We start from the raw sequence: 18,183 nt of genomic DNA, 5'->3' as shown, positions 1-18,183 counted from the left end.
GAGGGCCCTGCTCACAAGCTTACAATCTATAAGGAAAAAGGGGAAACAAATTTTAAGTTGCATTTTACTTTACCAGCAAAAACTATGCAATTTCAGGACAATGAGTAAATGCATATATGAAGGGAACAGGTTTTGCAGCATTTTTGGTGCAAAAACCTTAAGGAAGCTGCATCGTGATTTTTTTGGGGGGCACGAAACTTTAGCAGCAAGCAAATGCACAGCAAAATCTGCTTTTTACCCTTCACCACGACAGCACCAACTTGGAGAGAGGGATCCGCCCATAGGAACAGGAAACCTACAGAGATAAAAGAGGGTGATCCACCTCTCCTCCTTAGTTGGTTTCCTGTTCCTATGGAAAACTGCAGGATTCACCTACAGAACATACCTGGGCCAAGGAGAACTGCCTGTGCAGTCTCTGCGGGAACGGCAGGGGTTCTGGTCCAGAAGCAGCGACAGGGGACTGCTGTGATCCGGCTCCCTCCTCGACTGATGCCGCAGCAGCGCGGGCAGAAACGCCGGGTCTGGGTGAGGTAGACCGAGGTTCCCCTGCAGAGTTACACGCCACCGGGATTTTGGCGGAACCATCCCGGTCCGTGTCGGAGGAGGAGATTGAGGTAGCCTCCAGCGTTCCTAAAGGCTTCAGCATCTGGAGGGGACGCACATGCAGCGCCGACAGGAAATGGTAAGGAGGAACTTCCGGGTTACCAGAGGTTCCTCAGTGCAGGGCGCACACGTGGCTCCAGGGGAAGTATTGCAAGACCACGCGCGGGCATGTAGGAGCGCTCCCTGCTCCCTCCTAGCAAAAAAAAGAAGGGACAATGTTAATTTACAGCGCGGCCCGGCGGCTGTATACCAGGCTGGACGCATACTAATTAGCCGCGCCTAAGACAAGCAGGCGCACCTGGAGGGGAAGGTACCGGTGTGATGAAGGGGCTTACAAAAAACCCCGGGGATGTGAGTATTGCGTGCAAGCATGTCTTCCCCAGGACAAGTCATGAATCCCCAGGCAGGTGATACAGTGGCATCCAAGGATCACTCACGCAGAGTTTCCTCGGACAGAAGCCACACCAACAAGCCGCCTTCTCAGCCTCCTGATCCGGTACCTACAGCTTCTCTGGGTGAGTGGACGACTCTCTGCTTATCAAGCTGATAAATACTTTTCTCTTTCTCCCTCTCTCCTTCGCTACGTCTCCACCTCAGGCTAAGAAAAAAGAGAAATAAAAAAAGTGTGCCCTTTGTAGACGTTGCCTACCGGACTCTTACACAAAAAGGCTATGCAAAAAATGCATTAATGAAACAGCAAAACAAGCATCAACATCAGTCACAGACATAAGGGCCACAGTAAGGGAAGAGTTACAGGCCCTAACCCAGTCTAGCAGTTCACCCATAAGTACTAAGACTAACAGACCAACTGCGGTTAGCTTAGAATCTGATGAGGACGAAGCAATAGTCTCTGATAGTTCCAACGCATCCACATCATCATCTTCCTCAGATATGGAGGGGCGTTCGTGTTTCCCCTTAGAGAACATGGACAACTTGGTTAAATCCGTGAGGAACACCATGGGGTGCACAGAGACAAGGGAGCTGCAAACAACACAAGAAATTATGTTTGCAGGACTAACAGGAAGAGGAGAGCCTTTCCTGTTATACCAGCCATAAAAGCCCTGGTTAAGAAGTAATGGGAGAAGCAGGAACAGAGAGGTTATCTTCCCTCTGCCTCAAAAAGTAGGTACCCCTTCAATGACGAGGAATTGTCAACATGGTTTAAAGTCCCGAAAGTGGACGCGGCGGTCGCCTCCACCTCAAAACAATCGGCCCTAACGGTGGAGGACGCAGGGGTTCTTAAAGACCCACTTGACCATAAAGCTGATGCCTCACTAAAAAAGGGCATGGGAGGCAGCTACCGGCACGTTTAAACCGGCAATAGCTAGTACTTGCACAGCTCGTTCTATGCTGGTCTGGATTGATCAACTAGATCAGCAGATAGACCAAAAAATCTCCAGAGACAAACTACGAGCCGCTATTCCCTTGATCCGTGGCGCGGCTGCGTATATAGCGGATGCTTCTGCTGATTCATTACGTTTGGCAGCAAGGACAGCAGGCTTACTTACTAACGCCAGGCGTAGCCTGTGGCTTAAAAGCTGGAGAGGTGATATCCAATCCAAGGCAAAGCTTTGTGCTATTCCTTGTGAAGGTGAGTTTTTGTTTGGAAAAACTTTAGATGAAATCCTTACCAAGGCAAAGGAAAGGAAAAAAGCTTCCCTAACCCCTCTCTCCCATTCTATAGGAGGATGCTTAGGAGATGACCATTTGGCAGAGGAAGTCCAGCGGAAAATCAAAATCGCTGGGCCACGAAGGAGGAAAAGTGCAAAGGTGCCATGTTTAAAGGATCCTCCTTCCGCCGAGACAGGAGCTAAGGAGCCAGTCCCTCCAGTAGGAGGAAGATTAAAATTTTTCCTTCGGGAATGGGAAAAAATCATAGCCAGCCCTTAGGTTCTGGACATTGTTAGAGAGGGGTTAAAAATAGAGTTCCACCACATTCCCCGTAACTCAGTTATCATAACCTCTCTCAGCTCTCCAATCCAACAGCGGGTCCTAGAAACTGAGATTATTAGTCTGCTGGACAAAAAAGTATTGGTCCATGTGCCTAAAGGAGAGGAAGGGAGAGGATTTTACTCCCCTCTTTTTCTGGTACCTAAACCAGATGGCTCATTCAGGACTATAATCAACCTGAGGAAGCTAAATACATTTATAAAAAATCATAAATTTAAGATGGAATCTATTAGATCTACAATTAAGCTCCTCTTCCCCAATTGTATGATGGCAGGCTTGGATCTGAAAGATGCTTATCATCTTCCCATCCATTACAGGTATCAGAAATACCTCAGAGTGGCGGTCTCCCTCGATGGCACCATACACTATCTCCAGTTCACAGCCATGCCAGTCGGCCTTTCCATCGCACCACGAGTCTTTACAAAGGTGATGCTGGAAGTGATGGCCTTCTTACGCCGGAAGGACACATTGATAATACCCTATCTGGATGACTTTTTAATAGGGAACTCAACTCGACAATGTAATAGACGAGTTACTGATGCAATCTTGTCTCTACAGGCTCTAGGATGGATAATAAACTTCAAGAAGTCCAGAATCGAGCCACAGTCCGTCCAGTCCTTCCTGGGTCTTCAACTAGATGCCATAAGCCAAAAATGCATACTGCCACAGGTAAAAATTGCAAGGATCAAAATGATCAGGTTAGCAATAGACAGACCATGTATGTCCTAGAGGGATGCAGTGTCTCTCCTGGCGTCCCTTACTTCCTGCATCCTGGCAGTTCAGTGGGCCCAGTTCCACACTAGGGAGCTTCAACATCAGATTCTCTCAGAAGAAACCCATGACCGAGGGAATCTGGCAAAGAAAATTACTTTATCCCAGACTATCCTAACTTCCCTAGCATGGTGGTTAGAGGATGATAATCTATCGGGAGGAGAACCATGGGTGATAACGCCTTCCCGTATAATTACTACCGACACCAGCCCCACAGGATGGGGGGCTCATATGGGAGGAGCCTTCTCCCAAGGCCTGTGGGATATAAGCGAGGAACAGGATTCTTCAAACTTAAAAGAACTAAATGCGGTTTTTCATGCATTATATCATTTTCTTCCGCAGTTAAAAGGAGAACACGTGAGAATCCTTTCAGACAACACCACAGTGGTCGCATAGCTGAACAGGCAAGGTGGAACTCGATCAGTCGGCTTAATGTCTTCCGCAAAAAAGATCTTATCCTTAGCCGAAAAACAATTTTTGTCTCTCGGCTCTCCACATAAGAGGAAGAGACAATTCGGACCAGACTTTCTAAGCCGCCATACAATACGGCAAGGAGAGTGGTGCCTGAGCCGGCAAATATTCACCCGCATTGTGTCATTATGGGGTCTTCCCCAAATAGATCTTTTTGCCACCAGAAAAAAGACGGGTGCGAAGGTTCGCCTCTCTGAACGTGACAGACTATCTGGAAATTCTAGATGCCCTCCAAGCCTCATGGCAGTTCAAACTCTCATATGCATTTCCCCCAATCATACTACTACCGCAGGTCATCAGGAAGATCAGGGCAGAGAAGGCACGAATCTTAACAGCGCCATTTTGGCCCAGGAGGCCATGGTTTTCATGCCTGCAAGCAATGTCAGTGACAGACCCTTGGGTGCTTCCTTCAACCCCCAAGCTCCTCTCTCAGGGGCCGTTCTTCCATCCTCAAGTGGACAATCTCCACTTGACGGCTTGGAACTTGAAAGGGAAATGTTGAGAGCAAGGGGGTTCACGGAAGGGTTAGTCAATACTCTCTTGCAGAGTCGAAAATTGGCTACTACAAAAATTTACACCAGAGTATGGAGGAAGTTCCTAGAGTTTCACACAGCTCCCGACTCTATAGAAATTCCGATAACACCGATCCTAGAGTTTCTGCAAAAAGGGAAAGATCTAGGACTATCTGTTAAAAGTCCAAGTGTCTGCTCTGGGGGCCCTCTATAGTTATAACGTGGCAGGCAATAGATGGATAGCCAGATTCATCTCGGCCTGTGAGCGGAGCGAACCAGTACACATACCCAGAGTTCCTCCTTGGGACTTGAATTCGGTACTAGATGCCCTAACACGTCCCCCTTTGAACCGTTGGACTCAATATCCCTTAAGCACCCATCTCTCAAGACAGTACTACTAGTTGCACTAACTTCAGCCTGAAGAGTCAGCAACATACTAGCACTCTCAATAGAACCCCCTTTCCTGTTAACATTCCAGGATCAGCTAATATTAAAACCAGACCCCGCATACCTACCAAAAGTAGCGGGGAAGTTTCATAGGTCGCAAGAGATCCACCTTCCTTCATTTTTTAGTAACCCTTCTACTCCAGAGTAAGAAAAATTCTATACACTAGACGTTAGAAGAGCAGTATTACAATACATCGAGAGGTCTAGCAGCTGGAGGAAGAGTAGGGCTCTGTTTATTTCCTTCCAGGGCCAAAGGAAAGGATATGAGGTCACAAGGGGTACCCTGTCTCGGATCAGAGATGCAAACGGTCTGGCATACTCCACGAGAAATGAAGATCCTCCGGAGGGTATCAGGGCACATTCCGCCAGAGCTATGGCTTCCTCATGGGCAGAGAGGGGAGATGTCGCAATCGAGTCTATATGTAAGGCCGCAACTTGGTCAACGCCCTCTACCTTTTATAACCACTATAGGCTTGATTTATCATGCTCATCTGACCTAGCCTTTGGTAGAGTGGTCCTCGGCACGGTGGTCCCTCCTAGGTGAATGTCTCTGAAAGTCTCTCCAAGTGGGTGCTGTCGTGGCGAAGGGTAAAAAGCCGGATTACTTACCGGTAATGCTCTTTTTTAATGAGTCCACGACAGCACCTGTTCACTACCCTCCCTAGAAGTTAACATAATATATATTCTCCTCCTTAGATATAAAAATTGATAAACTAAAATATTGAAATAGCCTAATAATTGGCGGTCCTCCGGGTACTCTGAAATCCAACTAAGGAGGAGAGGCGGACCGCCCTCTTTTATCTCTGTAAGTTTCCTGTTCCTATGGGCGGATCCCTCTCTCCAAGTGGGTGCTGTCGTGGACTCATTAAAAGAGCATTACCGGTAAGTAATCTGGCTTTTTGTGAGAAGCTTCTTTAATGCCAAGAGAGCAGGTTTTGCCTGCAAAGAAAAACTGCAGCTAAAACTCAACGTGTAAACATAGCCTTGCTTGGCAAAACTAGGCAGCACAAAATACTCATTGTGGGAACTTAGAGCATTGCCTGTTAGGCTACCGGTTGAAAGGGCAGGTAGATGGGCTTTCCTTCAGGTGGGAGAAAAAGGCTCATATCAGTCAAACCAGACAACCATCTGCAGACACATCGAGCTGCAGCATTCCTAGCAGACTCGCTGGCAGCTAGGTCAGCTGGATTTCCAAATGCCACAAGACTGTCCTTGTGACTCCAAGGCTGTCTGGAGATCTACATTCAAAAATAAGCTGTGATCGATACCATGTGATGGCCAATTTTTGTTCGGGGAAAAGGCTCTTGGCAAGAAGGGCTTTCCCGGATTCATCAGTGATTCAAGGAAGACTTCATTTCGGAGGAAAAAACTTAAGGCCCTTTTACATTTAGCGATGCACCAGCAATCCCGACCACGATACGACCCGGTCAGGATCGCTGGTGCATCGCTAAATGATCACTAGTGAGCTGCCACACAGGAAGATCTCACAGCGATGCAGCAGCGATACAGCGGACGATACTTACCTTTCAGACGCGGCGATGAAGACGTCCTCCCGCCCGCCTCCACACGTCGCTCGTCGGCGCCACAGGAAGCGCCTGACGAGAAATGGAGCCGGCCGATCTCGCGCGATCAGCGACACAGTGGGGGAGCCAGTCGGAGGTAAGTATCACACAGTGATATTGCTAGCAATATCGCTATAATGTCACAAAATCGGTGACGTTATAGCGATATTGCTAGCGATATCGCTATGTGTAAAACCCCCTTTAATAGGAGATGTCCTTCGGGGAAGAGGAGAAAGTGGGAGTTTAAAACTAGGAAAGAGGCCGGATTCATGTTCGTTGGTCCTTCTTCAGCTTCCAAAACATCTTCACAATGACGCCAGGCTAGTAGTAAGGGGAAGGCTTTCCCTCTTCATCCAGGCCTCAGAGAACATCTCCAGCACCTGAGTTCTGGATTATAGGAAGGGAAGGGCTGAAAATAGTTTTACCATCTGCCTTGTCAAAACTTTGTAATGCCACCACCAGAAAGTCAGTTGAAAAACAATTGGCCATAGCGACAGATCTTGGGCCTGGTAGAGAAGCAGGTTCTGTGCAAGATCCTGGACGAACAAAAAGAAAGGGGATTTCTTTATCCCTCCCCCTCATTACAAAAAATATATATATTTATTCATGACAATCGTCAATCTGAAGAATCTCAATCGGTGGATAAAAAATATCGCACTTTCAAGATGGAATTCGTAAATACGTCCATAAAACTGCTTCATCACAATTGTTTCATGGTAGTCATCAGTTATAATGGATGCTTATTCCCATATCCCATTTCATCCAGACCATCAGAGATATCGAAGAGTATCACTTTACGTACAACGGGAGGTCAAGCATTACCGAATCAGGGCACTTCTATTTGGGTTGTCGGTGACTCCTAGAGTTCTTCAAGATGAAAGCCAAAATGATGGCTTTTCTTTGCATCCAGAACAATTATTGTCCCTTATCTAGATGACTTCCTCATAGTGGGGAGATCAAAAGACCACTGCACAATACAGTGGAAGGACGTGAGAGTTGTCTTAGAAGATCTAGACTTTGATGGTGAACACGCTCAAATCAAGACTAAAACCAGTAAGAATACAGACTTTTTTTGGGCCTTGCTCTAAATTCAGAGCTTCAGGCTTGTCTTACCAGAGGACAAAGTGCGCAAAGTGGTAAACCTTACCTCTGCAGCAATGGACCTTCCAAAAATGACCCTAAGGAAGGTGATGTCCTTTTTAGGAATGCTGTGATCAGATGGGCCTGGCTCCACACAAGGCATCTCCAGAAATTCTGTATACTCAGATTGCTAAAAGGGCATTTAGAAGGGAAAGTTGAAGTTTCTTTGGAACTCAAACTCCCTCTTGTTGTGGGCAGACAGGGCAAAAGCAACTTGTGTTGGGGGGTGGCACACCTGATGGATCATACAATTCAGAGGTCTTGGTCACTGTTAGAGAAGAATCGCTCATCAAATCTAAAAGAACTGTGGGCTGTAGGAAGAGCTCTAGAGGGCTTCCTCCCCTTTATCCTTGGTCATCATGTCTGAGTCATGTTGGACCACTGGGCTATGGTGGCGTATATCAACCACCAAGGGGGAACAAGATCCCACTCCCTCATGAAAGCAACAGTCTCCTCTAGCTGGCAGAGCAACATCTTTTTGTCCCTAAGAGTGCTGCTCGTAAAGGGGGTAGAGAACACCAAGACAGTCTTCCTAAGCTGAAACATTGAGAATGGACACTAAACTCCCAGGTGCTCCAGCGAATCTTTCACTCTTGTGGATGGCCTGAAATAAACTTGTTTGCTGACAAACAGAACAGCAAAGTCCTGTTCACTAAACCCAAGGGAAAACCCATATGTGCTAGATGCCCTTCAGATCCACTGGGACTTTAGGATTGTTATGCCTTCCCTCCAATAACTGTTTCCAGCAGTCATGAGAAAGATCAGGGAGGATCACGTGAAAGTGATTCTGATTGCACCTTTCTGGCTAAAAAGACCATGGTTTTCCCTACTGAAGGCAATGTCTGTCAGATCCATGGATCTTGCTGAAAATCCCAGACCACCTCACTCGGGGTCCAATATTCCACACTCAGGTGAAGACTTCCATCTAGCAGCGTGACTTTTGAAAAAGGATTACTGAGTCAGTTGTGGGTTTTTTTTTTGTTTTTTTTTTTTTTAATATAACCAGGGTTAGGTCCCACCTTACTATAAGGTAGGAAGCCTAGAACAACAAGGATTTACATCAGGACTTGGAGAAAATGTCTAGAATTTTAAGGAGAAGCTTTAGGAAAAAAGCTCCTTTTGGTCCCATCCTAGTGTTCTTCCAGAAGGAGTTGGAACTAGGATTAGCTACTAGTAGCCTCAAAGTTCAGGTGTCAGCTTTGGGTGCCTTGTACAATTGTAATCTCGCAGCCAATAACTGGGTATTAAGATTTATAAAATCCTGTGATAGGTCCAGGCCAGTCCCAATCATTCCCAATGATTCCCCCATGGGGTCTAAATGTAGTACTAGAAGCATTGACCAAAGATCCATTTGAACCCTTACAGGACTTGTTGGCTAAATATCTTACCCTTAAGACTATATCCTATTGGTAGCACTGACCTCAGCCTGCAGGATGAGTGATATACAGGCCTTTTCTATAAGCCCTCCATATGTACAGATACATGAGGATAAGGTTATACTGAGACCTGATCCGGCTTGCCTTCCTAAAGTATCTTAGAACTCAAGAAATTATCCTGCTTTCCTATTGTAACAACCCCAGGAATCCAGGGGAGGAGAAATTTCACATCTTGGATATTAGAAGAACACAATTACAGTATATTGTCTGACCAATCCCTGTTTGTAGCCTTTCAGGTTAGCAGGAAGGGATATGGGGTATCCAAAAGTACCATTTCAAGGTGGACCAGAGGCACCATTAGTTTAGCCTATTCTGCTAGTGGTCCTCTGGTTCCTGAGGGCCTCAAGGCTCACTCCACAAGAGCCATGGGGACCTCCTGGGTAGAGGAAGTGGAGGTATCCATTGATCAGACTTATAAGGCCGCTACCTGGTCCTCATCTACTTTCTTTAGGCACTACAGACTGAATCTATCCCCCTCTGCTGACTTAACCTTTGGTAGAAGAGTGCTGCAAGGTCCCTCTAAGTTGTTTTAATTCTCCAGAAATGTCATGGGTGATGGTGAAAATGCCAAGGTTAATTACCAGTAGCTATTTTTTTTTTTTCTCAGAACCCATGACAACACCTGTATACCGCACCTCCTTATTTTTTCCTTGCAATATAGGTGTGCACTATAGATTGGGTGATTTATTTTTGATCCAGTGTCTGTCATGTATATAATCTGATTGGAGGTCCTCTCATGCTGTGTAACCCAACTGATGTGGGGGAGAGGTACTGCCCTTTTATTTCAGTAGGTTTCCTGTCCTTGGTGGGTGTATATTTCTCAGATGTGCTGTCATGGGTTCTGGAAAAAAATGGTACCAGTAAGTAACCTTGGTGTTTTGTCTTTTAAGTTGCTTTTTCTCTGACTTCTTAATAGGTTCCTTGGTACGACCTAAGGTCATGAGAAGTGTACATTACTGTCCAGCTACAAAGAAGACTCTGGAAAGAAAGTACACTGATCTTACAACACTTGAAGCGTTTCCATCCACTGCAATTTACCCCACCAAAGTATGAATGATAAAGTTTAGTTTTCTGTAATCTTTTCTTATTGTTCAACCATCTCTTGTAGAAAGTGTAGTGATTACTAATCTATGCTCATAGGATGAAGAAAACAATCCACTTGAGACGGAATATGGGCTGAGCACATACAGAGATCACCAAACTCTGAGTATACAAGAAATGCCAGAGAGAGCTCCTGCCGGGCAGCTTCCTCGCTCCATTGATATAATTGCAGATGATGATCTAGTGGATAAATGTAAACCTGGCGACCGAGTCCAGATAGTGGGTGTATACCGCTGTTTACCATCCAAACAGGGAGGATTCACATCAGGTACATTCAGGTATGAGGGATAACTTTTATTTACGGTGTTGTTTTTCATTGCCATATTCATAAATATTCAGCAGCACCTGTACTGCTAAAAACTCTAAAACACTCCTGTTTCTTGAAGAGATTCACTGAATGAATCCACACTTATCTGGGTTAAACAAAAATGTAACAAATGTTTATCTACAGTTAATCATTTTGGTTTGCTGACTTGTGTTTAGGACTATATTATTGGCCAATAATATCAAACCAATGAGCAAAGAAATTGCCCCAACATTTTCAGCTAATGATGTTGCCAAAATCAAGAAATTCTGCAAAGTTCATTCGAAGGTAAGGGTTAAACTGGCTTTAAAATAATCAATGGATTCTTTATCTAAATGTTAATTTTCATATTCTCGTATTAGGATATTTTTGACCAGTTAAGCAAGTCATTGGCACCAAGTATTCATGGCCATGAGTATATTAAGAAAGCCATTCTATGTATGCTACTTGGAGGAAATGAAAAGGTGCTTGAAAATGGAACTCGTATACGAGGAGATATTAATGTTCTCCTCATAGGTAAAGACTATTTAAACTTGCCATATATTGTGTACCTTTCTTCATTGGCATGTACAGTTGCATATATTGCATTTTCTAGGCGACCCGTCTGTTGCCAAATCCCAACTACTCCGATATGTGTTGCACACCGCTCCAAGAGCCATTCCCACCACTGGTAGGGGATCGTCTGGAGTAGGGTTAACAGCAGCCGTTACAACTGATCAAGAAACAGGCAAGTTATAAGACTTTTCTTGCATGCTCGCTGTATTGAGGTCAAAGCCTTGCATGCTTTCTATTCATGATGCATCAGCACAGGTTTAGACTTTATTTTTATTTAAAATACAGTTGGGTGTCAAATAGGAACAGATGTACGGAGACACATTGCTTGCTAATTAGATAGATAAAAAGGAGTTTTAGGGCTTTTTCTCTGCATTTCTCACAATACCAGTAATTTGAACCAAGGGTGATCAGAAATGGATCTCATGATCGAAGAGTTTTAATGGTGTTTTTTGTCAACTGATTTTGATGTATTTCACTTAATCAGTGTGGTTTGTCCTGATAAGTAGTATGCTTCAAAACATGCTGACAAACCGCTATTATAACTTTGATTCCGGGATCAATTTCTGAACACCCTTGGTCCAAATTACTGGTATCGTCGGCCGTGCTGAAGAGAATCCCGAAACTCCCTTTACGTATCTAATGGCTATTATTTGAGGGTCTGCAGCAGCTGATTTCATAAAAACAAATGTATTTTAGTGTTGTAGTCGCAACCGTACTAGGTGAGCAAGCAATTGCGTTTTTTTTTTTTTTTTTTTTTTTTTTTTTTTTTTTCCCGCATCTTCTACTATATTGCAGACTAAGAAGCACCAGTCCTTGTGTCCATTGGTCAACCTGCCAAGAGGCACTTTTGTCCATACAGTCGTAATCTTGTTGGCAAGGAGCCTGACTTGTGGAATAATAGGGCTAAAGTCTAGCTATAGGTATACTGCACATGTGTAATGATCTACCTTTTCTTGTTAGGGGAGAGGCGTCTTGAGGCTGGTGCTATGGTGCTTGCTGACCGAGGTGTTGTATGTATTGATGAATTTGACAAAATGTCTGACATGGACAGGACCGCTATACATGAAGTCATGGAGCAAGGTCGGGTGACAATCGCGAAAGCTGGGATCCAAGCAAGATTAAATGCCCGGTGCAGTGTTCTGGCTGCAGCCAATCCAGTTTATGGAAGGGTATGCTTTGATATATAGTCTCCATCTTTAACATCCCTATTAGTGGTCTTTAACCCCTTAACGACCAATGACTGATCTACCCATCACTGGATGCCTCCCCCTGTTTGATAACGGCTCCGGTGATGAGCTCGCACCTTTTCCAGCACATGTCAACTGTTTTGAACAGCTGACATGTGTCGCTAACAGCCGCGGGAGGAATTGTGATCCTCCTGCGGCTGTTAACTCATTAAATGCCACTGACAGCGACATTTAACATGCGCTCTGGCAATCGTGCCGGAAAAATGCCCATCAGTGACCCCCATCACGTGATCGCGGGTCACCGATGGGTTAGCATGACGTCCAGAGGTCTCCAGGAGACCTCTATGGCTGTCGCTGCCGGATTGCTATGAGCGCCACCCGGCAGTCGGCGCTCATAGCAAGTGAGTTATTCTGTTACGTGCAGGTGATCTGATCATCGCCTGCCTGTAGCAGAGCCGATCGGGTTATGGCAGCTTCTAGTCTCCCATGGAGACTATTGAATCATGACAAAAGTAAAAAAGTATTTAAAAATATAAAAAATAAACGTTCAAATCACCCGCCTTTCGCCCCATTCAAAATAAACAATAAAAAATCAAACATACACATATTTGGTATCGCCGCGTACAGAATCTCCCAATCTATCAATAATAAAAGGATTAACCTGATCGCTAAACGGCATGGCGAGGAAAAAAAAGTCAACGCCAGAATTAGTTTTTTTTTTTTTTTGGTTGCCGCGACGTTGCATTAAAATGCAATAACGGGTGATCAAAAGATCGTATCTGCACCAAAATGGTATCGTTAAAAATGACAGCCCGGCATGCAAAAATTAAACCCTCACCCAACCAGAGGTCACAAAAAGAGATGCTACGGGTATCGGAACATGGCGCAATTTTTTTTTTTAAACAAAGTTTGGATTTTTTTTTCACCACTTAAATAAAAAAGAACCTAGACATGTTTAGTGTCAATGAACTCGTAATGACTTGGAGAAGCATAGTGGCAGGTCAGTTTTAGCATTTATTGAACCTAGTAAAAAGACCAAACAAAAAAAGTGTGGGATTGCATTTTTTTTTTTTTTTGCAGTTTCACTGTACTTTGAATATTTTTTTTTCCCCGTTTTCCAGGACACAATATGTTAAAACCAATTCTACCGTTCTGAAGTACAACTCATCCCCCCAAAAAAAACAAGACCATGGCTGTATTGATGGAACAATAAAAGTTATGGCTCTGGGAAGAAGAGGAGCAAAAAAAAGCAAAACCAGAAATACTTTCGGTCATGAAGGGGTTAAGCATGACTCTTTTAATATTTGATTATGTTTGGAGATTCATTGATATATCTAGACAGGATCCTGAGGCTTCCCTTATTGATTTGTATTTTGGGATATCCTAATATCTGCTCAGAAGGCTTTTGACCTTTGATCAGATTCCATCATCTGTTGTAACAAAATGGCAGTACATGTATATGAGAAAATGATAGGCAACCTGAGGGGCTACCGTAAACTACGTTCATGTGACCGTGCTGGTTCAATGACAGAGCGGAGCAGTTTGTATGACAGCAGCTTTCCATCTCCAGCATTACTGGGTAAGTCTCTATTCTGTAGAATGTAAGCTCTCGTGGTCAGCGGGGTCCTTACTCTTTCTCAATTACAAGTTTTCCCAGTTTTTACCAGTAGTTCCCGCAAATTAAATTGTGGGAGAAAATTAAAATTTGACAATCAGCAGATTTGAATTCCACAGGCTCCTCTTATCTCTAGTTGCAACATTTTAGAGAAAACTGTGTTAAAACTAGCTGGGATGACGAAAAATTATAGGGGGGCAGCTCCTCAGCTGACTTGGCTAGATTGACATGTCACTATTATTATTAATAATAATAATAATAATAATAATACACCATTGGTTCAATGGTGCTGTACATGAGAAGGGGTTACATACGAATTACAGATATCACTCACAGTAAACATACTAACAATCACAGACTGATATAGAGGGGAGAGAGGACCCTGCCCTTTCGGGCTTACATGCTACAGGATGGTGGGGAAGGAGACAGTAGGTTGGGGGGTTGCAGCAGCTCCAGTGATTGAGGCGGTGGCTCCAGTAGTGATGAGGAGGCAGTGGGAATGCAGGCTGTAGGCTTTCCTGAAGAGGTGGGTTTTCAGGTTCTGTCTGAAGGATCCGGGTGTGGATGATAGCCGGACGTGTCAGGGCAGGGAATTCCATAGGATGGGATGTCTTTATATGTAGATAGACCTGTCAGTTTAGCAGAGAATAGGACATTTGCTTCTATTAAAAATACTCTATTTCAGTTGCTTTCCTCCTGCAGAGTCGTTGTTGATTGACCATATCCTCCCTATGCACAGTAATACTTGTTCCTTAAGCAGTGGAGGTAGCTCATCAATCATGAATAGGAGAGCCTGGTCCATGCTCTGCTCTCCCACCAGTGTGAGATACCGTAATACCGTTGATCACCTGAAATGGTAGAAGCTGTATTAAAGCAACCAAGGGATGTTGCACGAACCGCCAGTTCTGAAAGCACAAAACTGAAAACAGATTCCAATAAGGAGAGGAAATTGAGGTATTGTCTGGGCACTTTAAATATCTGAAAAGGGGGATGGATCGTCCCTGATACGTGCCCAAACGATACTGCAATTTCCTCTCCTTTGTGGCTTTTATTTTCAGTTTCGTTCAATTGGAACTGGTGGCCTGTGCAGCAGCTCTTGATGGTTTTAATACAGCTTCCATCATCTCAGGTGAGCAGGTGGAGATGTAATTATTTTATTATATATGTGTGTGTGTGTATATATATATATATATTTTAAACAGCCCCCCTTTTATGCCTCTTATCTTCAGCAATATGATGTAGGGACAAAGACCCTGATTCCAGTGATGTATCACTTAGTTTATTGGGTGCAGCAGTTGTGATAGAACCGTGGATACCTGAAGAAGGGGACTGATCCGCCCTTAAATACTTGGCCCAGTAAAGTCTCAAGTTCACTGTCCACCTGTCATTCACGGCAGCGACCAGATTCTACCGCTGTCTCCTCTCCTTTCTGGCTTGCATCATATTACTGTCAAAATACACGCAAAAACCTGCTGACAGATTCCCTTTAATGCCAAATTTTTCAAATGTGAGCACATATGGCAGCCCAGGATAAATTATTCCTTGGAGTATTTCTAAGGACAATCGCCTTTCCTATCATATCAATTTGCAGTTAATTAATGCATTGCCTTCACACGGTTTGTACCTTTTGTACACTTCTCTAATTGCCTTGTCCTGTTTTGTGGAATATTTCTGGTTTGATTTGACACTACTTAAAACAAAGTAAAATGTCATCTGTCTCAATAAATGATCCCTATTTTTAAATCTTGGGGCATTATCTCTTCGTAAAAATGGTGAGACTAGCTACTAATTTAATTTTTTTTTTTTTTTTTTTTTTTTTTTTTTTTTTTTTTTACATCCTGACTTGCAAAATAACCTTTTTAAATTCTCCTCATCCATCAGTGTATTGTTTTTTTTTCCTTTTTTTATTTCATGTCCACAACAGGATTGTTGTATGCTAGGTACGCCAGTTAATCACTTCTATTTTTGTATGTTGAAAAATACAATAAAATATCGACATGGAGACTATATCTGTGTTAAGATTGTTAACCAAGACCTTACAGAACAGATAAATTCAGTTGATCAAGTTTGCAATGTGGCCTCTTGGTCTAGTTTTCATACTTTTTTCTAGACATTGACTACATGTAAAAGCGTTAAGGTTGTAGTCATTCCTCTAGCCCCAAATGTTTTGTAATTTGATAATTCACTTTCTCTGCCTTTGTGGGCTAAGATACAGAAAAAGGGAATTTTTCACACCGTTAACGGAGTTTCCATGAGTCCTCCATGATGGCAGTGGGGTTTTTTTTTTCCCCTGTTTTTATAATGGAGTTAACAATTCTGAATACATTTCTTGTGTGTAATCCTTATGGTGTATTCTTGTTGAGAAGACGCTAGTGGGACGTATTGTAGAGATCCATATAACCTTTTTTCCTGCTACAAATGTCAAGAGTTTATCTCCTTCTGCTCACGAAAGCTGAAACTTAGGTAGGAATAATTCCCTTTTTTCCCGTCTCCCATGACGGCACACATGAGAGAGGTGATCCGCCCAGTCAGGACAGGAACGCTACTGAAGATAAAAGGGCGGTACCTCTCCCTCGCTTCAGTTGGGTTTCCTGTCCTGACAGGGACCCGTGTGCTGAAGACAGCGGTCACACGTACCTGCCCCTCTCCCGTGCCGGCGTTGAAGATCAGGCTGGTTTTCCTGAGCGCTGCGCGTCGGGAGAGGGAAGCGCCGTCCGCGGGTCCCCAGGGGGCTCAGCGTCCGAGCGGGCGCAGAAGCAGCACGGCTGGGGTCCTGGGGCTCTGCCGTGGCTGTCGCGCCGCCCTCTCCCCCTCTGCCAGGCCCAGAAGCGGCGCAGGAGCGTCAGGAGGCCGCTGCTTCCGGGTCACGCCCCTCTGACGTCACGTGCAGGGCACGCTGGGAAGGGGCGTGCCCGCGTGACGTCGGGAGGCGGCGCCGACGATCCAAGATGGCGGCGCCCATAGAGAACAACGCCGGCTGGCGGGGGGGGGAGGGGCTGTGGGGTAACCGGAGGAGGCGGAGAGTGCAGTGGATCCCCCTTACATAAGGGGGATGACCACAGAAGACGCACTCATGCCCAAGGCTTCAGGATGGAAGTGGGGCAAGACCAGCAGCAGCGTAAGCAGCAGCAAGAGCTCTCGCCAGATGCCAGGCCGAGCTGCCAGCATACCAGGAGCAGTCGCTTGAGTGGTGGGAGTGGCAGTCGTAAACGCGACCAGCATGACTGAGACGTCCAGGAGGAACGTCACGAGTGCATCTGAGGAGCCTCCGAGATCGGTACCCCTGATTGACAGCGGTGGTGAGTGATCTTCGTGAATGTAACCCTTATGGTAACGGGGTTCCTTTTTCTCTGTTTGATCACTAGGGGTCGAGGAAGGCCAGCAGCAAAACCAAAAATAGAGAATGCGCCCTATGTAAAAACCCGTTGGCAGATCAGTGGCAGAAAGACCTCTGCGCTGACTGTATAAACAAAACTATACAGGAGGAGACCCCTGATTTGGTGGCTAGCCTTAAAGAGTTAATACAACAGGAGGTGAAAGGCTCCTTAAAGGCAGCCCTTAAAAAGAAAGAGAAAAGAAACCGTAGAAGGAGCTCCGATTCAGAGGCTTTGCCAAGGCAGAAGGGGCGGGATAGACCCTTGTCCCCCTCCACCTCCTCTTCCTGTACCCAGTCCTCAGAATCCTCCTCGGACAGCGATATAGGCGGCCGTCCATGTTTTCCAGCGGAGGACGTGGAAAATCTGGTCAAAGCTACAAGGGCTACAATGGGCCTTAAAGAGGAAAAAGCTCCCAAATCATTAGAGGATGTAATGTTTGGAGGACCGGAGGAAAAACGAAAATGTACCTTCCCTGTAAATGATAAAATAAAAGCACTAATTGACAGGGAATGGCAAAAACCGGAGAGGTCAGGGGGCTTACCTTCCACATCAAAAAGGAGGTACCCTTTTGAGCAGAAGGATTCAGAAACCTGGGAGAAAGTCCCTAAAATTGATGGGGCCGTAGCCAGATCCTCAAAAAAGGTATCCCTACCATTAGAGGATTCCGGCGTGTTGAAAGACCCGCTTGATAAAAAAGCAGACGGTTTCCTAAAACACATCTGGGAAGCTTCAGCAGGTGGATTGAAGCCAGCGATAGCTGGTACCTGTACCGCTCGTGCCCTCATGGTCTGGCTGCAACAAATAGAGGACCAGATCAAGGATAGAGTTCCTAGGGACGAAATTTTGTCTAATTTGACACTGGTGCACGGAGCTGCGGCTTTCCTAGCGGATTCCTCTGCAGACTCTGCAAGGTTGACAGCTAGAGCAGCAAGTCTGTCAAATGCGGCAAGACGAGCCCTGTGGCTTAAAGGGTGTCCCGGAGATTTACAATCGAAGCATAGGTTATGTTCCATTCCATGCGATGGCCAATTCCTCTTCAGGAAAAAACTAGAAGAGATTTTGGAACATGCGGGGGATAGGAAGAAGAGCTTTCCCCGATTTCCGGGAGAACTCAAAAAGCAGCCCTTTAAGAGGAGGAGATTTAACAGGGGT

The 18,183-nt window shown here is 45.1% G+C and overlaps 1 protein-coding gene across 1 annotated transcript in view; it reads left to right on the top strand.

Moving 5' to 3' along the window:
* The window catches only part of LOC141096869 (maternal DNA replication licensing factor mcm3), a 76,149-nt gene that overhangs the window by 20,524 nt on the left and 37,442 nt on the right, over positions 1–18,183 (top strand). Inside the window, exons 4-9 of the mRNA XM_073583729.1 lie at positions 9,809–9,939; positions 10,033–10,271; positions 10,477–10,585; positions 10,660–10,813; positions 10,893–11,024; positions 11,813–12,021. Of these exons, the coding sequence (XP_073439830.1) occupies positions 9,809–9,939; positions 10,033–10,271; positions 10,477–10,585; positions 10,660–10,813; positions 10,893–11,024; positions 11,813–12,021 (974 nt within the window). The remainder of the gene's footprint in view (positions 1–9,808; positions 9,940–10,032; positions 10,272–10,476; positions 10,586–10,659; positions 10,814–10,892; positions 11,025–11,812; positions 12,022–18,183) is intronic.

Source organism: Dendrobates tinctorius, unplaced genomic scaffold (assembly GCF_039654945.1).
Source record: "Dendrobates tinctorius isolate UK_male_01 unplaced genomic scaffold, ASM3965494v1 ptg000081l, whole genome shotgun sequence".
Classification (NCBI taxonomy): Eukaryota; Metazoa; Chordata; class Amphibia; order Anura; family Dendrobatidae; genus Dendrobates; species Dendrobates tinctorius.
The sequence above is the reverse complement of the archived record's forward strand: the minus strand, read 5'-3'. Positions and strand labels throughout refer to the sequence as shown.